This window comes from Neopelma chrysocephalum, unplaced genomic scaffold (genome assembly GCF_003984885.1).
Source record: "Neopelma chrysocephalum unplaced genomic scaffold, ASM398488v2 Primary Assembly neopelma1_95, whole genome shotgun sequence".
Lineage (NCBI taxonomy): Eukaryota > Metazoa > Chordata > Aves > Passeriformes > Pipridae > Neopelma > Neopelma chrysocephalum.
The window spans coordinates 841,924-863,084 of record NW_020897757.1 but is presented as its reverse complement, the minus strand read 5'-3'; the positions used below and the strand labels follow the sequence as shown (position 1 = coordinate 863,084).

General features: G+C 47.7%; 1 protein-coding gene across 8 annotated transcripts in view; it reads left to right on the top strand.

Annotated features, from left to right (window-relative positions):
* Positions 1-21,161, top strand: part of PUM1 (pumilio RNA binding family member 1) — an 85,079-nt gene that overhangs the window by 19,032 nt on the left and 44,886 nt on the right. For 6 of the 8 annotated variants that reach the window (XM_027693994.1, XM_027693993.1, XM_027693992.1 and 3 more), the window contains exons 3-7: positions 2,687-2,755; positions 10,200-10,308; positions 12,649-12,827; positions 14,721-14,887; positions 16,984-17,254. In XM_027693994.1, the coding sequence (XP_027549795.1) occupies positions 2,687-2,755; positions 10,200-10,308; positions 12,649-12,827; positions 14,721-14,887; positions 16,984-17,254 (795 nt within the window). The remainder of the gene's footprint in view (positions 1-2,686; positions 2,756-10,199; positions 10,309-12,648; positions 12,828-14,720; positions 14,888-16,983; positions 17,255-21,161) is intronic. The other 2 variants (XM_027693995.1, XM_027693990.1) reach the window with 1 other exon arrangement.

Here is a 21,161-nt window from a genome sequence, read left to right as displayed (position 1 = left end):
CATTGTTCAGCCTGGAGAAGAGAAACTTCAGGGTGACCAAATTGTGACCTTCCAGTACCTGAAGGAAGCCAAAAAGAAAGAGGAAGAGAGACTATTGATAAGGGCCTGGAGTGACTGGACAAGAGGCAGTGGCTTCCCAATGCCAGAGAGTGGGTTTAAATTAGATATATGGAAGAAATTCTTGGCTGTGAGGGCCTTGAGACCCTGGCCCAGGTTGCCCAGAGAAGCTGTGGCTACCCCTGGATCCCTGGAAGTGTCCAAGGCCAGGTTGGACTGGGTTGGGAGCAACCTGGGCTAGTGGAAGGTGTCCCTGCCCATGGCAGGGGGTGGCACTGGATGGGCTTTGAGGTCCTTCCAACCACTCTGTGATTCCAGGATATCCAAACCAAAATACAAATGCTGCTTAATACCCTTTTGCTTCACGTTGGGGGTGTAATGATTCTGTCTCTCTAGCTGCCCTGTTTTGAGATTCCCGTCGCTCAGCACCCACCCTTGGGAGGTTATTTTTTGGGGAAGGTGGTGGACAGGCCCCAAGCAGCCTCTGTTTGTCCCCCAGCACTGAGAGCCCTGGGTGGTGCCATTGTGGCCACACCCGTGGATCTGTGACATCCCTCCAGCAGCGAGAGTGACACACATCACCTGTTCAATCTCTGCTCAGCTTCTCTAGCCCTCATGTGCCTCACTAAAACAACAATTTGTTCCTTGCCTGCTCCTGTGGCTGGGCAGGTCTGGGGGCTGCAGCGCTTTCCATGAGTTCAGCCTCAATGCTTCACAGAAGAATTTGGTCTTACTGACATTTGTGTGGCATCAGCAGCAGAGCTGCCTGTGCTGCAGAGCTGGGATGGAGCTGACAGGGAGGCACAGACCGTGGTGCTGCCCAGAGCTGTAGTTTCAGGAAGGTGCTTGTGGTCGATGTGACAAATGTCACCGCACAAGGTGGCGGATGGGGGCGAGACTGAAAGTCACTTTGAGCTGAGCTGCAGTAACGAGGGGACACCTTATTTTTAAACTGAGATTCTGAGTGACCAACCACTGAGGATTTGCAAATTATGTAAATATATATTAGGTAATTTAATAATATATTAATAATCTTTTGCAAAGTGGTGCGGTCACAGAATAGTTGAAGAATTCAGGCTGGAGGGGATTTCTGGAGGTTATCTGTGCTGCTTTCCTTACATCTGATATTCTTGGGTGAGATAGATAGAGTCTTGTCTTAAAATTGAGGTAAAATGTAATCACCTCAAAGTCTTGACTCGGTTCTGCTGGAAGTGGTGCCTTGAGTATCAGAAGCAGGGTTGAGCTCAGTGGCCATGGTGTAACTGGGCAGTGGTGGTGTGTGAGCTTCTAGAGCAGTTTTGGGGTGGTTTTGATCCTGTAAATCACCCACCAAGTATTCCTGACCTCCTTCCCTCTGTTTGGATCACCTGCTCGGTCCTCAGTGAGACACAACTAAACCCTGTGTGTTCACCCTCAGTGTGCTGTGAGGAGCCAGGAGCACAGTGTGGGCGTTACTCAGAACTGAGTGTTTTATAAACCAGGCCCTGCTCAGCACAGAGGTGCAGCAGAGACCTGTTGGGCTGCAGGGCTCGTGTTGAACCTGGAGTAGGAGGTGTGGAATGCTGCCTGAGTCTTGGTGGCTGCTGGGACACAGGGGTGGTGCCTGATCTCCTCACGGTCCCAGCACGTGGTTTGACTTCTGTGCTTTGTCCTCAAGTCCACAGTTGTTGGGGGTTTTTTATTTGCTTCTGCACACGTGTTCAGGGGCTGCATCTGTGGGGAATAAAAATCAGAAGTAGTTTCTTGCATTTTCAATATATCCAGTGCGTACCAGGCACCATCTCTGCTCTGGGGATGCAGGGACAGCACCCAGGGAACGGCTGGAGCTGTGTCAGGGCAGGCTCAGGTTGGATCTCAGGCAAAGGTTCTTCCCCCAGAGGCTGGTTGGGCACTGCCCAGGCTCCCCAGGGCAGTGGGCACAGCCCAAGGCTGCCAGAGCTCCAGGAGGGTTTGGCTGATCCTCTGGGGCACAGGGGGTGACTCTTGGGGCTGGGCCTGTGCAGGGCTGAGGGTTGGACTCCATGATCCTTGGGGGTCCCTTCCAACTTGGCACAAACTTACTTAACTGACAGTTTTAAATTGCTGCTTTTCTTCTTCTTTTCTAAATGACTCATTTTTCATGAAATCACACCATTATGTTTTTCTCTTTCATATCATTATGTTTTTCTCTTTCATATCAGTTTAATTGGAATGTAATTTTGCCTGGTTAATACAGGAGGTTTGACTTGATTTCCACCTGAAATGGTGCTGACTCCCTGACTTATGCCTTGACTCCCTCACCTGAAACCAAGCAACTGTGAAATACAAGCAAAGGCAGTTGTGTTGGATTTTGTGTGTCTTAAAAGTAATTGTTAGTTGTTCCTTCCTTGTGCAAGTGTAAATTTAACATGTTTAAATAAGTCTGTATATAATATATATATATTTAATAATAAAAGTATATAAATGTTGCAGCTTCTGGGAGTCATAAAGGTAAGTCATGCTGTGGAGCTCCATAACTTTGTTACATGCTGTAATAGGGAATGTAGCTTTCAGTCTGTATCAGAAAGATTGCCATAAACTATGATTATCATAAAACCCCAGCAAAATAAAAGCATTTCTTCATGTCTTTTCCTTCCCCATCTATAAACAGGTGCGTTCCATGGATGAACTGAATCACGATTTCCAAGCACTTGCTCTGGAGGGACGGGCCATGGGAGAGGTAAGTGAAAGGCATGGGGAAGAAAACCACTTAATCTCTGTGTTTTGGGGGAAGGAGGGATTGAAATAGCAGGTTTTTGAGCTGCTGGAATGATTCTGAACTTGAGAGTTCTCCCTTCTGACTGGGAAGTGTGTGAGTGTGTGTGTGTGTGTGTGTGTGGTTTAACAAACTAAAAACCTGTCAGGCTGGAATCTGTCTTAGTAGGAGGAACAGCTAAGCCTCCACCTGTTGGATCATCAAACAGTGGAGTGGTGGTTGTAAAAGAACAGAAATATATCATGTGACAAGTGTTACAATACTGGTAGCAGGTTTATTTTGGGCCCCAGTGAGCTCAGCCCCCGTGGTGGTGTGGGGTTGGCTGCCTGGCATTGTCTGCTGCCCTGCTTCCACTCCTGGCCACCTTTTTTTTGGCTCCTGTCACAAAGCCCAGGGCTGTGTTTAACGTTTGAAGTAGCTGAGCAACCTAATCCAGGGCTGCAGGAGTGATAAAGGCTTCAGCCAGGCCAGGGGGGCTCACGGGAGATAATGAACCTCTCAGTTCTAACTCCCCAGAAACCCAGGCAGAGGTATTTTAATCTCCCAGCACAGTAAGGAGGTGGCAGATTTGGGGGAGATGCCCCTTGGGTTTCTTTGGAAAAAGAGAATTTACCTATTTTTAGGGTGACTTGAAAGAATAGCTTGTTACTGTAGTTGGCTGTGTCACGTTCCTGGAAGTTGGATGTAAATGCTTCTCTTCCCTGCCTGGCTCCTTCTGCCTTTAGTCAGTGCTCTTGTGGAAGAGCACAGAGGAGAAAATCATGTCTTGGAGGAGATTATTAATGTGTGGCAGGTCAGCTTGATGTAGGTCTGTTTTGGAGAGCCTTCCTTGGTGTGTTCCTCTCAAGTTCAGACCAGTTTGTTTATCCACATTTGGTCCATCCTGTCTCTGTTACCGAGTTTATGAGCCGCATTTAAAAAAAAGAAATAAAAATCCTTAGAACCCTAAAGTTTTGGAGAAAGCAGCAAACCAGGACAGTGGTGTGGTGGGATTCATGGGAAGATGAAAGACCTCCTTCCTCTCCTTCCTCCTCTTCATCATAATAATGAGCTGGATTTTAATTCAATGTCACTTGACAGGAGAACCTCTGTTTCTCCAGGTTGGATGAACCTACAGTGAGACTGTTGACTAAGAGCAGGTGAAAATGGTTTAGAAAGGAGAAAACATGACATTAAAAATCTGTCTAAAGCTGCTGCAAAGCAGCTGCTGTGGCTCCATGTGCAGCCTGCCAGTGGAATGACGGGGGTGGGAATGTTCCCTGAAGATTGTTTTTTGGCACCTCATTTGGGCAAGAGGTTCCTTTTCAGATAGGGAGTGTGCATGCTCTGAGAGCAGGTTCAGAGCCAGTCCAGTAGTTGTTTTGTGCTTATCATGGCATTCGGTCACGGAGCTTTGATGCCCAAAGAAATTCCTGAAAATGCTGAGTTTTCCCAGCTCTTGGTTTATTCAGGCATCTCTGAGAGAAGTGAGTTTGGGTTTGTGTTTTGGAGGTTTGCCTTCCAGCCATGACTCACCTTTTATTTTCCCCTTCTTCTTGTAACTGTGATGTGGAAAGTTTTGGCCGTGACATCCTTTTATCACCGGGCTTTTCCACATCCTGGAATGAGCCCGATTTTCCAGGAAAGGTGACATTTCACCCTTCTCTTTCAGCTAAACCACTACCTCTTGTTTCTCTTGAGGTTTTTCTCCCTCAGTCTCATACTTTCCCTCCTTCATCCATTGCATTTTCTCTGTATCTCCCCAAAGGTTTTCCAGATAGATCCAACTGACCAAGATTCCAGGAGCTCTGTGAGCTGAGATCCCAGGGTTTGAGTATTGGCTTTCCAAGACCGTGTTCTTCAGCTCCACACTTTGATTTTGTGCAGTTTAGGTACCTTAGCAAGGCACTGATGATTTCCTCCCTTCCTCCTGCTCCTGGAATGAGAAGGAAACTCATAGAGAAAGTGTGAAATAAATAAGGAAAATTAAATAAATGAGGAGAAGAGAGAATTTTATTTGTATTTCTTTGTCTTGTACGTTCTGAGCCTTCCCTGCAGGAAATGTCAGTAATCTTGTTCTTGGAGTTGATAGTGAAAAACTTGGAGGAGGAAGATGAGGGAAAGAGTGTTTATGCTTTTAGTGTATCTTTTATCTTCTTGTTTTCTTGCTTCTTGGTGATTTCAGGAGTTTGTGGCTCTGAAGACATCAGAGCAGTTTTTAAAGGGCACTGCCAAACAGTTCCATGTCTCCTATCTCCTGCTGTCAAAATGCAGATAATATTTGGAGATGAACAGATATCCTTATCTGAGAAAGTTAAGAATAATTAGAAAAAAAAGCCTCAGAACTTTCATCTCTCTTGTTTCTTGGCCATTTCCATCTTCAGGCTCCCACCCTCCACTGCCCCCAGCCTCAAATCCCCTAAATTTCCATTGTGAGACTGAAAAAAGCCACCAAAACCCTTTTGCTCCACTCTGAACTGGCAGAGCTTTGGGCTGGAGGTGGTGAATGTGGTCAGTAGTGTTGAGAGCAGCCCTCTGAAGAGGGAGCTGTGTTCTTTCCCCTTTCAGCACCTTGTCCAGGTTGTTGGGTGGGATGAAGGAGCTCATCCTGGAGCTTCACTGAGCAGTTCCCTGTGGGTTTTGCTGCTGGAGCCCAGCACATGTGGCCCTGCTGCTTCTGCCTTTGTTCTGTGACACTTCTCTGAGGCTTAACACGAGCTGTGCGAGTTCTCCTCCTCTCCCAGGATGGGGAGCTGTGTGTCTGCTGTTCTTTGCTTAAATCCCTTTTATCTGTGGCTTTGCAGCAGTGGATATTGGTGTTTTTGGGATAGTGGGCAACACAGAGAGGCTGTGAGGTGGAGTTTGGCTTTGTCCTCAGCACGTTACAGGCATTTGGGCAGCGGGCTGGGTTTGGAGGAGGTTGTGCTGAGATAAGTCTGTGTCTGGAGTGAAAGAGCAGCTGGGTGAGTTGCTGCCTGAAACTTAATCCAGATGATAGGAGGAGGATGGGGACAGAGAGACATGAGGCAACTGGTGGGTGTTTAACTTCAAAATTGAATGAACTGGACCAAAAATGACGAAGTGTGACTATTAGGGATAGCAGTGCATCTCACCCTGCCCTTGAAATGTGGTAAGAAATCTGATGTGTTTATCTGAGAAGCATTTAATCCTTGCTGTGCTGCTGCCCCTGCAGGTGGGTGTGCTGGGGTCTGGGGTGGGTGTGACTGTGGGCAGTGGAATTGCTGCAGTCCCTGGGGGTTGTTGTGTTAGAGCTCTGCAACATCAGAGGCTGGAGGGGCTGTGAGCAGGGACAGCAGCCAGGGAACGGCTGGAGCTGTGTCAGGGCAGGGTCAGATTGGGTCTCAGGAAAAAGTTCTTCCCCCAGAGGCTGGTTGGGCACTGTCCAGGCTCCCCAGGGCGGTGGGCACAGCCCCAAGGCTGCCAGAGCTCCAGGAGGGTTTGGACAATGCTCTCAGGTCCAGGGTGGGATTTTTGGAGTGTCCTGGGCAGGGCCAGGGGTTGGACTGGATGATCCTTGTGGGTCCTTTCCAGCTCAGGCTGCTCTGTGACTCTCTGACCATGTTTGTGTCCCCTTAGTGCCTGGGGAAGTGTTGGATAAGCCCCTGCAGAGAGTGTTGGACACTGGGCCTGGACATTCTTGTACCTGATTTAAAGAGAACAACCACAAACCAAACAAAAACAAAGAGCCCCAAACTAAACCCCTTTGTCTCTGCTTTCCCTGCTAATGCTGCCTGTGCTGTGTTCTCATAAATTTATGATTCCCTGGCAGCTGGGCTGGGCAGTATTGGCAGCTGGGATAATGTTTGTGTTCAGTTCTCCAGTTTCCCCAGCTCTGGCAGCTTTGGAGATGGCAGGGTTGGGGCTGGTGACGGTGCCACAGCAGCTCCACTGGCACATCAGGATGTGCTCTGAGCCAGAGCACACTGGGGTGGTCACACATTCCCAGTCCCATGATCTTGCCTTTTCCTGGTGCTCTCAGTGAGCCAGTTGAGCTCCCTGAGCTGGCAGAAAGCTGCCTGTTCTTTGGGGCAGCAGGGCAGGGCTGGCATTGCCTGCTGGGAGCTCACCCTGCCTGTCCTGGCTCTGAGCTGGCAGCACTTCTGGGGGTCGATAACATCAGGGTGGGATGTGTGAGTACACACTCTGCCTTCTACCTGTTGCTGGGGATAAACCGAGTTCTCCAGCTGCACAGATGGCTTCTTTTATCTTCATATTTGCCTTATCTGAGGGGGATCAGTTTTCTTAATTTGTCTAATTCATAATCCCATCTCAGTGGGATCTGTGTGCACTTGCTGGTTGAGGAATGGCTTTTGTTGATGTGTAAGTCATCCCCTCCTCCCCTCTCTGCTAAATTGAATATTGGCCTAACTCTAAGTCCTCTGTAAGAGGGCTTAGAGGGATTATTTTCATACTAGATAGGGTCAATTTTAATAAAAACCAGGGAATGAATAAACGAGGCTCGTTCTAAACCACCGCTTGTTCTTTTTAAATCTGCAACCTGCAGAACTGGCTGATAGTCACTTAAAATATCTTTTTTTTTAACTCCATTGCAACTGACAACTTTCCCTGAGGAAAAATTCATTGTCTTGGCAGCCTGTTGCATAATTCAGTGCAGATGATTGCTGTTGGTAACCCTCTGGTGTTGGTTGGAACAGCACTTGACAGAACAAAGACCCCCATTACCATCTGTTAATATTGGCTTTTGGCTTTTCCCGATATCTGTAAATTCATCCAGGATCTGTATGTGCAATAAATGTCTATATCCTAATTGTTTCTGCTTATGGTACAGAACTTCCAGTTGGAAACTTAGTGCTTCTGGAGGGGAAAGATTAAACTGGAGGGGGCAGAGCTGTGGTTGGTTGTGGTGTGTGTCCACGAGATAGTGAGAATTACAGTGTTTGCTGACCCTCATCAGTGATTCACTGCAAAACTGAGGGTGTTGGGATGCAGATCTGCAGGATTCTGTTGGAAAGGGGATTATTTTCTTCCTTAAGAACTAGTTAGAGGGTAGTAGGGAAACAGTCAAGTGCTAAATTAGCCTTAAGTCACCCCCAGCTAGGGCAGTGTCTGACTGACCCAGAGCTGCTGCAGTTTTTGGAGAATCCTAGACTGGTTTGGGTTGGAAGGGACCTTAAAACTCATCTCGCTCCACCCCCTGCCCTGGGCAGGGACACCTCCCACTGTCCCAGGTTGCTCCAACCTGGCCTTGGACACTTCCAGGGATCCAGGGGCAGCCACAGCTTCTCTGGGCAACCTGTGCCAGGGCCTCCCCACCCTCCCAGGGAAGGATTTCTTCCCAATATCCCATCTATCCCTGCCCTCTGGCAGTGGGAAGCCATTCCCCCTTGTTGTGTCACTCCAGGCCCACAGAAAAAGTCCATCTCCTTTATCCTTGGAAAGAAAATCATGGAGTCATTAAGGTTGGAAAATGCTCTATTCTGCTCATTCTTTCCTGTCTGGGATGGCACTGGCTGATCTTTAAGGTCCTTCCAACCCAGACCATTCTGGGATTTCATGATTGGAGATGTGGCTGCAGTTTGTGCTTTCCTCCGTGAGATGCTGTCAGAGGAAATGAGAAATGTTTAGTTGCAGTTAAAATTTAGTTTAATTCATTCAAATCACTTTCTGTTGGGAATTCCTCGAAGCACCACGAGAAGGCAAGTTGTTATTTTTGCTCAGTGGCAGCAGCAGGAGCAAAAAAGCTGCGTTTTTATAAATATTGGAATGACAGAAGCGTAAAAAAAATAATGCTGAGACACCTGATGTGTGTTTATGTTTGTAAATACTAGAGAGCACTGCCTTGGCTTTCACCTCCTTCCCCAACCCCACGGTGCAGACGGAGGAACAGGTTAGTCTGGGTGTTTGGAAACGAGTGTTGCTGATGGGAGTTCTTATATTTGGAGTTATTTTTGGATTGCAGAAAGGGGAATGTGGTGCTTCCCTGCTTTTATCGTTCAACTGGGAGAATCCTCGGCAACCCACGCCGTGTTTGGGGTGGAAGGAGAAATCCTGGAGTCACATTGCTGAAAACTGATTGATTCTGTAAACAGGCAGAGCTTGGTTAAGAAGGAAATGGTGAGCACAGCTTTTCTGGTTGTGTCTCAAACCAGCTCACATGGCAGCTGGGAGCTCTGAAATCAGTTATTGCTGCTCCATCTGCAACCAGCTGATTTACCCTTCCATTTTAGCTTTAAATTTGCACATTTGCTGGAGTTACCATCAGGAGTTGATACCAGGCAGGGCACTGAAGTTGATCCCAATCAGGAGTTCTCAGATATACAGGAGAGATCCACTGGTTGATGGCTCCTCTTTGTTCCATGGGGATTTCAAACAGATGCGGGTTCTCATCTCCCAGTTTGAGTTTTATCTCAGCTCCAGCAGGAAAGGCTCCTTGCTGGTGTTCCTCTCCCTCAGAGGATGGATCTGGCTGGTGGTGTGATGGCCATCCCAGGCAGCAGGAATTCCCTTGGTCCATATGGAGCTGCCATTTCCAAAACCCACCTGCTGGATGGGGCCCATCTCCTGACCTCCAGTGCAGTTGTCCTTGGGTTCACCCAAGCCCAGGATGCCTCTGTCTCATTCTCAGGAGCCCAGACCCTGTTTTTCCTCCCCTCAGCCCGACCCACACGGCCCAGAACTGCTCAGTCTCATTAGTGTTCCCAAATAACCTTGGGAGCACCGGGAATCCTCAGCAGTCACTGGCTGGGGGACAAGTGAGAGCTCTTGGCATCTCCTGAGCTTTTCTGGCCCTACCAGCAGCAGGAATTTGTGCTGGGTGCTCACAGAGGTCCCACCAGCTCAGCTAACTCCTGATATTCTGATCACAATAGGTTTTTCTAAACCTATATATATATACATATATACCTCTCTCTCTCTCTCTCTCTCTATATATATATATATACACATATATACCTCTCTCTCTCTCTATATATATACACATATATACCTCCCTCTCTCTCTCTATATTTATATATACATACATATATACCTCTCTCTCTCTCTATATATATATATATATATGTATTTTCTTGCAAGAAGCTGGAGAGTGTCATTGTCTGTGTATTCTGATCACAATAGTTTTTTCTACTATATATATACATATATATATTATTTTCCAAGAGCCTGGAGAGTGTTGTTGTATGTGTGTGCTGACGTGTGGGGCTCATAAAGCATTTAAGAATATAAGAGGATTGGGATGATGGAATTGCTCCCCCAGCTGCCGTGTGGCTTTCACCCCGTGTGTATAAATATTTGGGTGGATCAGTTTATGTTTAATGATTGATTCGTGTTTAGAAGGGAGTTGCTTATGGTTTATGTTTGCATTTTATGCTTATTTTAATCATGCTTTGCTTTGTTTTGTTCTTTTTTTTTCTCTTTCTTTTTTTTTTTGTTTTTTTTTTAATTGCAGCAGCTGTTGCCGGGTAAAAAGTTTTGGGAATCTGATGATTCCAGCAAAGATGGACCAAAAGGGATATTTCTGGGAGATCAGTGGAGAGACAGTGCTTGGGGAGCATCAGGTAGTTTGATTATTTACTTAATTTAGTTGGGGTTAAATACAGAAATGTGCAACTCATCTACTCACAATCACTGAGTTCTGAAAAGATTTTAAAAAAACATCTGGTTTATATAATAAAAAACAAATAGAAAACCCCACATTGCTTTGTGATTGAGTTAAAATATCCATACATATCAAAAGGTTGTGTAATGTAAATATGTGCAAATTCATGTGTATTTGCTTAAAAATTTCAAATTGCTCTTAAAATTTCAATTTAAACTTTCTGCCTTGGGATGAATTACTTGAAAGTTTGAACAAAAAAAAACCAAAACAGCCACAATTTTAAAAATACCAAACAAACCAACAAAAACCAGTTTGAAAAAGAAAAAAAATTGGTGTTTTGAATTAGGAGTGTTGAATTATATCTGCCAAGGATTTTGATCTTGGATCAGAGACTGTCCCTGATTTTGGACTTCAGGAGTGTTCAGGTTGGTTTCAGTTAAATTTTAAAAAAAATCCCATACGAGTGCTGGGTTTGAAATGCTGCCCTTGTGTTTGTTATTCTCTGTGGTTTCTCTATGTAATGAATACATTCCTTAAACACTTTTGGGTGTCTTCTGCACTTTCCAAACATCTACAGCTCCCAGGAAATGGGATTTTACAGCAGCTTCACTGTTGTGTGGGGCTTTTCCCTCACAAAAACATCCATCATTTAATTGAAGGCTTTGGGACAGTGCTGAGGGCATTTCATATTATTTAAATTGAAAAATGACTGTAGAAAGGGGACGAAGCTTCTCAAAATTCGATGTATTGGGTCAGTCTGGGCACTGGGGAGGTTTTGGGGTGCCTGTCCCCAGCAGCCCCAGCTCTTGGCAGCACTTTGTGCCAGGTTTTATTAGTCCAGACTGGAGCTGAGGTGGATTAAATGCTGAGCCAGGCTCTCCCAAGAGCTGAGGAAGGGACTTTCTCCTCTGCTGCCTCTTGTTGGGCTGTGCCACCCCCAGGCAGGTCACCTCCCCCACCGGCTGATCCCAGAGCTCCAGGAGTCAAAGCCCTTGGACTCCTCTCTCCTTTGTTTATTCTCCATTAATGCACCTCAGAGCCTGTGTTCTGGAGGGGCTGGAAGCCAGACAAGGCACAATTTCCTCTCTGGCTCATCTAAAATGAAGGAACAGCCCCCCAAAATCCCCCCAGTGCCCAGGCTCATTGGGAGGGTGAGGCCTGGTTTGCTGTAAGACACCCTTGGCTCCATCCCTTCTCCTCTCTGTGCCCACAGCATGCACTGCAGCCCTCCCATGTGGCTTTGGGTTTTCACTCCTCTACCTCGAAATTGTGTTTTTAAAGTGTCTAAAGCCAGTTTTAAAGTGTCCAAAGCATTATTCCTGTCCTTCTTCCCCTCCTGGTGGCACACAAGTTGTGCAGCAGTGCCAGTGAGTCCTGCTGGGCACTCGAGCTGGGTTCAAACTGGCTTTTCCCTTTTTTGCTGTCTTTATCCCTCAGTCTCCCCAGCCCACTTCACTTTGTGGACACGTGGTTGCTTGTGCTGGCTTGGGGGAGAAGGAGGGAAGTGTAGCCAGGAGCAGTGAGAGAATAGAATTACTTCTCTGGCAGCTTCTACCTGCTTTATAAGGAAGCTGCACTCTCACTCTCACTGGATATTGATGTCCCTTCCATGTCCCTTCCACCAGCCCCTGGCAACTCCTATGTCTGCTGCCTGTTATTTTTGACTCAGAGAATTCCTTCCCTTCCCTCCTTGGGGATTCAGGGTCATTTCTTGCCCAGCCAGTGATTTTTGCAGAGCCCAGAAAGACTTGGAGATGTCTCTCCTGAGTCTGTTCCTGGTTGGATCTCAAACCCTCACATAGCAGGGATGGGGCTGGTGCAGGAGGAGGGGATGAGGAAGAGGAGATGAAGTTATCATAAACATTTTTGGGGGAAATAGCCACAAAAGTCTCTGATCATGACACAAACACTGCAGTTCTTAGGACCAAGAACACAAACACAGGCTAGTGTAACAACAGGATCATGTTTTAAATGACAAACCAAAACTGTTTTTTACTGCACTAGTGCAAGAGTTTTACTAAAAATAAAAACTAGAACTTTGTCTTTTTAATTACAACCTTTAATGAGTCTTAAATTTCTAAAATGTTATTAGTTTAGATTTTAATGTAGTTGTCACTTGTAGGTTTACAGGTTCTAATGTTTAAAAAATGAGAAACCCCTCCTGGTTTCACTGATGGGCATCACCAGAGTCATGAAGTTGGCACTTCTTAGTGCAGATAAGACCCTTGAGAGTACATCTTTAATGACTTGCCTCCTTTGTTGGATCTTCTTACAAGAATTACCCATGTTTTTGTTCCAGATCACTCTGTTTCCCAACCCATTATGGTTCAGAGAAGACCTGGGCAGGGCTTTCACGTGAACAGTGAAGTCAACTCGGTGCTTTCCCCACGGTCAGAGAGTGGAGGACTGGGTGTGAGCATGGTGGAGTATGTGTTGAGCTCATCTCCTGGAGATTCCTGCCTAAGGAAAGGAGGATTTGTAAGTCTACCTGATTCCCATGTTTGAGTCCTGTTGTGTTATTTTCTCTATTTGCTGCTCAATTTGTTTGTTTGTTAATCCAGTCCTAAGGCAAACGTTTCTTCTTTTATTAGCTCCTAGTTTCACTCTTTCCTCAAACAGGCAGGTTGACCTGTCTCAAACCAGCAGGTTTAACCACTGTCCTTGACTTGAGAGGTGTGGGATGGAAGGAAGGGATGGGAAGGTGCTGCCATTCCCTGGTTTTTGGCTAAGCCCCTTGGCAGTAGCACCCCATCCAAGCTGGTGGTTGGATAAGGTTGCAGATGCTCCCGTGGGTTCTGACTGAGCTTTGGTGAACAAAAAGCTCCATGTAGTGATCCCAGAAATGGGACAAAGCTCCCAAAACCACGCCAGGTGGGATATTGCTGTCCAGGCAGAGCATTCCCAATGGAGAAATGGCTCCAGTGCCTGTGCTTCTTGGGGTGAGGAAGGAGCACAGTTGCTGCCGCCTCAAATTTAAGGATGTAGGGAGAGAGGTGGCATCAGACCCCATCCCTGTCGTGGGGAGAAAGGGCTGGACCTCAGCTCTGCCTCATCAGCCCAGGAATTGTGGAAACCCATCCTTTGTTCTGCTCAGATGCTGTGCTCAGCTCTCCAGAGCTGGTTTGCAGCTTCCTTCATCCCTCCCCTCCTTAGTGGACACCTGATCACCTGGGTGAGCCCTGAGCCCACGGAACAGGAGTTCTGAGGAATGAACAGTCAGTGGAAGGAGCCAGTTTATCCCAGCTGGGGGTTAGAGAGGTGTTTCCTCCACAGCACAGGCACTCAGGGGTCTCACTACTGAATATCCCATTGTGTGGGGGACGATTGGGCTCCAAATTTATATTTAACGTTGGCATTTCCAAACCCACCCTGTAATATTAAGGAAACACAATTTTATTTAAGAAGCAGCACCAGATTATTGCTTTCAAAACTATCTTTTTTTTTCTAAATATGATGGAAAAATCCCCCCCTTCAGTTAGAGGGGATGGGTAAAGTGTTTAGTTGATCCAGTGCTTGCTATGTCCAGAGCACTTTTCCCTCAGATGAAGTGGGAGGCAGGGTTTGCGTGTCTGGCCCTATGACAGCACCAGAGCTGGCCCTGATAAATATGTTTATATGCCCCTTGCTGTTTTTTATCATAAATTATGTTGTTTTCCCTCTCCCTTTTGTTGTTCAAAACACTGCCCCAGGCACCATCACCCTTTATTCTTCTCCCAAGTGAAATAAAAGGCAGACATTAAGGGCAGAAATGCTGGAGCTGTAATACCACTCATAAAATGCTCAACGGGACAGAAATCTGTTTTTTCCTCTTTTTCACCCCCCCTTTTTCTCCCAAAGAAATGGGCTTTAGGATTACATGAACCAAGACTGAGTTAGGGATGCATTTGAGTGCTTTTAAATGAGCTGTTCTTTGGAATTCAATGTGCAAATCAGTGATGCCTCTCCCCAAAACGAGGTGGTTCTCCAACACTTGGGCTTGCCAGTCAATAACTGCATCTCTGACACTGAGCCAGTGGCTTCCAGAGAGGCTCTAATTCAGTTTATTCCCCTGCAGCACGTGCTGTCGTGAATTTTGAAGTCCCATCTTGAATTATAAGATTATTTTGGGTTGGGATTTTTAGAGCCTATAGAAGCAAACCCTGAATTACTAAATGGAAGAAGCTGAATAGATGAAACCTCTTGGAAGAGTGAGAACTAATTCCCTTGTTTCTTCAATTGTTAGGGGCTATTTTGCTTTTTTTTTGTAAGAATTAACGTTTGCAAGTGACTTCCTGTATTGTGACATGTGCCTTTGATTTGTGACCATCTCGGGATGAAAGCATAATCAATCTGAAAACTGAGCTTATTAAAACAATGTCTCTTTTTGCCCAGGGGCCAAGGGATGCAGAGAATGATGAGAATGACAAAGGGGATAAGAAAAATAAGGGCACGTTTGATGGTGATAAATTGGGAGATCTGAAGGAAGAGGGGGATGTGATGGATAAAACGAACGGTTTGCCTGTTCAGAACGGGATCGACACAGATGTCAAAGACTTCAGGTATGTGCACTGTTAATTAACAGTTAATTAGTGTCACACTGGTGGGGTTTAACCCCAGCCAACACTCAGCACCCCCAGCCACTCGCTCTCTCCACTCCAGTGGGATGGAGAGAGAATTGGAAAAGTGAGAAAACTTATGGGTTGAGTTGAAAATTCGCAGTGGAAACAGTTTAATAAGGAAAGCAAAACCTGTGCATGAAGCAAAGCAAGGCCAGGGATTCATTCACCACTTCCCAAGGCAGGTGCTCCATCCCCATCATAACAAAGATGCTGAAGGGATGGAGCATCTCTGGGAGCAGCAAAGGCTGAGGGAGCTGGGGCTGTTCAGCCTCAGAACAGACCCTGAGAGGGGCCCTCCCCAGGGTGTGTCAGGGGCTGCAGGGAGGGGGCAGAGGAGGGACCAGGCTCTGCTGGGGGGGCCCAGCAATGGCACAGCAGGAACAGGCAGGAACTGATGCCCAGGAAGTGCCACCTGGACAGGAGGAAGAACTTCTTCGCTGGGCAGTGACCCAGCCCTGAACAGAGACCAGAGAGGGTGTGGAGTCTCCTCCCTGGGGATATTCCAGACCCCTCTGGACACAATCCTGTGCCAGGTGCTCTGGGATGGCTCTGCTGGAGCAGGAGGTGGGACCAGATGGGACACTGTGGTCCCTTCCAGCCCGACCCAGTCTGTGATTCTGGAACAGTGACTGGGGAAGACGAACCCCATCACCCCAAACATCCTCCCCTCCTTCTTCTGCCCCCAGCTCTGTATGCTGAGTGTGATGCTGGATGGTCATGGAAATCATGGAATAGCTTGGGTTGGAAGAAACCTTAAAAACCATCTCATCCACCCCCTGCCATGGGCAGGGACACCTTCCACTAGCCCAGGTTGCTCCAACCTGGCCTTGGACACTTCCAGGGATCCAGGGGCAGCCACAGCTTCCATGGGCAACCTGTGCCAGGGCCTCCCCACCCTCACTGTAAAAAAAAGTCCTGTCTGGTCTAAATCAATCCTGTTTTATATAAATCCCTGAGCTCAGTTGGGATCAGCTGTCTTGCCTGTGTCCCCCCAGCTCCCTGTGCCCCCCAGACCCCTCTCTGGAGGGGTGAGGAGCAGAGGCTCTGCCAGGCTTGCTCAGCAGTAACTGAGCCATCCCTGTGTCACCTGCACTGTTCCCAGCACAATTCCAAACCAGCACATCCATTTAATGTTTTCGGAAGGATTTTTTCATGCTGCAGTGAAAAAGCCTTTGGCTCATTGGAACAGTGTCCCAAGGATGTTATAAAGGTACCTGAAGAAGCACAGGGAGAAGGTAGAGAACACCTGAGAGCACACCTAGGCCTGGCTCTTGTAATCTGGGTTATTTTCACACCTATTTTAATGATTCTGTGTGGGATCCCTATGGAAACACCTGTGGAAGCTGTTGACACTGCTTATGTACCAGTCCAGATTATAGCTGGGGTTTTGGACTTGTTCCTTGTAGCTCTCGTGGGATTAAAACCTTCTGAAATTGTGGCTGTTGATGTAAAGGATACATCTGTGTTTCTTGCTCACTTATGTACCTGTGGCTCCTGTTGACATGCAGGAAAACTGGAAAAGCCAAACAAATTGTTAAAAAAAACCGTGTAAAAGTCAAACAAAATGCTGGGAAGTGCACACTGCATGGAAATGAACCATTCCCATTGAGTCCAATCCTTATTTTAGGTCATCAGGAAACTGTGGGAACTGCTTTAGAAAGGTTTCAAGTGAGACACGGTGCCAGAGTATCACACAGTTAATAATCACCAGAGAGCTTTATGACAAAATAACTGGCATTGCTGAAATCCTGGCTTGTTCAGTCAATCCTTCATTGACTGACTCTCAGTTGAGGAGAAAAATAGAAACTGAATTTTTTTTTACTGGAACAGGAGTTTGGGGCCAGGGAACTGGGGGGGGGAGGGTTGTGGGTGATTTTTTTGTTTGTTTTTTTAATACATAAGTCATTCTGTAGAATTAACTTGGGGAACTGTTTCAGATATGTTTTCCCCCTTTTCTCACCACTCCTCCAAAGGGTTCTGTGAGTGCTGGCTGTGTCAGTGATGTGTTCAGTGATGGGTTTTCCCTCCCCTCACAGCCGCACGCCCGGGAACTGCCAGAACTCGGCGAGCGAGGTGGATCTGCTGGGCCCCAACCAGAACGGATCCGAGGGCTTGGCCCAGCTGGCCAGTACCAACGGGGCCAAACCTGTGGAGGACTTCTCCAACATCGAATCCCAGAGTGTGCCCCTGGATCCCATGGAGCACGTGGGCATGGAGCCCCTCCAGTTCGATTATTCCGGCACCCAGGTTCCCGTGGACTCGGCCGCGGCCACCGTGGGGCTCTTCGACTATAATTCCCAGCAGCAGGTGAAGAGTTGGTCCTTGCTCCATCCAAAAGAGTCAGTGTGGGGTTAGATGAGCTTGGGATCTTGTCCTGGGGAGAGGGATGGAGAAAGGCTTGGGATGCTTTTGTCGCTGTGTGTGTCCTCCCAGGGAGCTGGAGGAGGAGATCTGCTTCCCGTGGCGCCTGGACAGGAGCCTTGGGACCTGGAACAAACAGGTTATCCAGGTATCCATAGCAGTTATCCCCAGCTGTTATCCACAGCACTTCTCTGGGGATAACTGGCACCTTGAACAGGAGCCTTGGAACCTGTGACAAACAGGTTATCCAGGTATCCACAGCACTTCTCCGGGTAGGAATTGTTGTGATCTTGAGTAAATTAGCATTGAAAAAGGGCTGTAAATTAGAAAAACTGCTAAACAAAAAATAAACACCACCCTAGAGCCCTTAAAGGGGCTGGATGGTCCAGCACCTGCTCAGCCCAGGTGCTGAGCCCCGTGTTGGGCTTGGCCCCGGCCCCGCTTTGGGATCTGTCTCAACCCCACTTTGGGCTCTGTCTCGGCCCCGCTTTGGGCTCTGTCTCGGCCCCGCTTTGGGCTCTGTCTCGGCCCCACTTTGGGCTCTGTCTCGGCCCCACTTTGGGCTCTGTCTCAGCCCCACTTTGGGCTCTGTGTCGGCCCCACTTTGGGCTCTGTGTCGGCCCCACTTTGGGCTCTGTCTCGGCCCCACTTTGGGCTCTGCTGCCCCAACTGCCAGGCTCAGGGAATTCTGAGTTCAAACCGTGCTGCTCATACCTGAGCCTGGTTTAAAACCCAAGGGCAGAGTCCAGCACTCCAAACCTTTATATCAGAGCTTGTTTGACCTTTCTCCCACACGAGCCCGGGCTCCTCATCCCCGAGCAGTCACCCAGGCCTCGCTTGGCTCTTGGCTCCTCCTCAATGCTGGGCCTGGATCCAGCCATCGACTCTTAATCTGCTTCTGTTCCTGCTCCTTTGGGTAATGATTGCAAACTTTATTGCCTTCCCTTTGCAAGTGTGATATCCCTCAAAGAAGAAAGCAATCCTTTGTTGTAGCTGGTTGCAGGAGCGCAGAACTAACCCTGGCTTGGCTAAAATATCTGATCTTTTTTAGCAAAAGGGCTGCTGGCACTTGGGATTGAGGAAAACCACTGCCAAGATTGTGCTGAGGCTTCAGAGTTACCGTAGTCTTATAGCAGTGTAAATATCTGTGTTACAGCTCGTTTGGCTGTTTTATTCTACACCATGTTTGGGAGGTGAAGGATGGAAAATTTTGTAATGATTAAACTAAATAGCTGCTGTATAGTTCAAAAAGGGAAAAAAACAAGATAGTTTCAAGTCTTTGTCTTACCCTGGTGTAGGATCTGGGATTCAAGAATTGCTTTCAAACCATAAAACTTGTGTGTTTTTTTAAAACAGTGCGTTAGGGCTACATAAATGAGCTGCTTTCTGAAGAACCATTAGAGATGGGACTATACAGCGGGAATGGGAAGCCTGTCATTTGCATTTTCTCAGTGTTTTCTATTTAAATGAAGGCTCATTTACAAGTTCAAGGAGTTTTTATTTGTTTCTTTCAGCCTTTCAAAATGAAGAATTTAAAATTTGGCACGTCTAGCACCTAGCAAGGGGAAATAAAAACTCCCAGAGTGAGGCAGAGCAGGGAAGGGTGCCTGTTTCGGGAGCAGTGGAACGTGGATTTCTGGCTTGGGCTGGCCTGGGTTTGGGATTTTTATTTCATGTGAAGTGGATGGTTAATGTCCACCTAGAGCTGATGTCACCTCACGATGTAATCGTGTTTAAAGCTGTCAGCTGGGCTGCCTGGGAATCACGGAATCAATCATTGGGGTTGGAAAAGCCCTCCCAGCCCATGGATCCCCCCTGTGCCTGGTGCCCACCTTGTCCCTCAGCCCAGAGCACTGAGTGCCACGGCCAGGCCTTCCTGGGACACCTCCAGGGCTGGGGACTCCAAACCTCCCTGGGCAGCCCCTGCTAGTGCCTGACCATCCTTTCTGTGAAGAAATTTTCCCAAATATCCAACCTGACCCTCCCCTGGCACAGCTTGAGGCCGTTCCCTCTCCTCCTGTCCCTTGTTCCCTGGGAGCAGAGCCCGACCCCCCCCAGCTCCCCCCTCCTGTCAGGGGGTTGCAGAGCCAGAAGGTCCCCCCTGAGCCTCCTTTTCTCCAGGCTGAGCCCCCCCAGCTCCCTCAACCTCCTCCAACCCCTTCCCCAGCTGCCTTGCCCTGCTGTGAAGCTGAAATCCTCTCCTGTCTCTGAGTTTTTGGGGAGTAGTAGCACAGCCCACCCCCTCTGACACCCTTTGCTCCCCCCCAGCTCCTGCTGAGTGCAAGCTGTTGAACAAGAACTGTTATTTTCAAGTTTCAGCTTTGTTGCAACAGTTCCTTGCACCTCCAGTAAATGCAAACAACAGCCCTTTGTCGGCCCAAGTGCTGGAGTAAAGATAAGGATTCTCTCCCCTGCCAAATGTGACCTCTCAGTGTAAATCCAAGACATCTTGGCTCACATTTGTGCCCATTTCATTAATATATGATCCCCAGTGCTCCTTGCTGCCAGCCACAGCCTGCACGAAAGGAATCTGTCTGTTGGCAGTGTGGTTTTTCCATTCAGTTGTCAGGAGGAAATATGTCCTGAGCAAAGGATCTCATCTGTAAAAGTGTCTTTGTGGGGCCGTTGGGAAGCGTCATATCCTTTGAAGGGATTACAAGCAGGCACAGCTAAAAGCAATATTAAGAAGGGGAAGGTCTTATCCACGTGTAATCTGATTAGAGATGTCAGATGTTTATATTGCAGAAGAAACTGGCTTAGAGGAATCTCATCTCCCAACATTCCCGTAACTATAACACAGACTGTGCTGTTCTGGCTCCTTGGAATTCCCTCAGTGATCCCCCCCACGTGCTATAAATGATCCTTCATTTGTGTACACCTGGAGGAGAGGAGAACAGCCTCCCTGAAGTGTTGGATGATCCTACTGAACTCCTCCAAAACTGTGACAGGGCGTTGGAGGTTTTCCCTCTAAATGGGATTTTAACAGCCTGAAATGCTCCCAGTGCACTTTTTGCTACTTTTGTAAATTCAAGTTAATATTCCTGTTCCAGAGGGTTCTTTTCCTTTTTTCCACCTACTCAGTCCCACAGTTAAACACTGATTTGTAGTTCTGGAATGTCAGCCTATGCTGTCAGCAGATGGAGACAGCACAGCGAGGCTTTAAAATACATGGAGTTGATGATTCCCAGAGCTCCCGTGGTAGAGGGGCTTATCTGGCTGAGTAAAGCCTGGAATTGGGATGGTTTTTCTTGGCTCTGCTTCCCTGGGCATGTTACAGGCAGCATGAAAGGTACAGCTGCAGTGTTTGAGCTGTTCTGAGTTTCTTCTGAGTGAGCTGAGTCTTACTGAGCAAAACGGTGAATTAAAGCGGGCAGAGGGAGAGGTCACAGTCATGGAATGGTTTGGGTTGGAAGGGACCTTAAAAGCCATCTCATCCACCCCCTGCCATGGGCAGGGACACCTCCCACCAGCCCAGGTCGCTCCAACCTGGCCTTGGACACTTCCAGGGCTGGGGCAGCCACAGCTTCTCTGCCCAACCTGTGCCAGGGCCTCCCCACCCTCCCAGGGAACAATTCCTTCCTAATAACCAACCTGAATCCCTCCTCTCTTAGTTTAAGGCCATTCCCCTTTGTCCTGTCACTCCAGATCCTTGTCCAAAGTCCCTTATAGGCCTTGTGTGTCTGGCAGTCAGATTTAGCAGGGATCAGCTGTGCTCCCAAGGTGGGAGAGAGCAAACAGACAGCAAAATATCCCCCAGCAGCAGGTGAAATATTGATGCTCCGAGGAGCTGAGGATTCTACTTTGCCAGTTACCATTTAAAAAATGGATCACTGAGGTGCATTTGGGAGGTGTG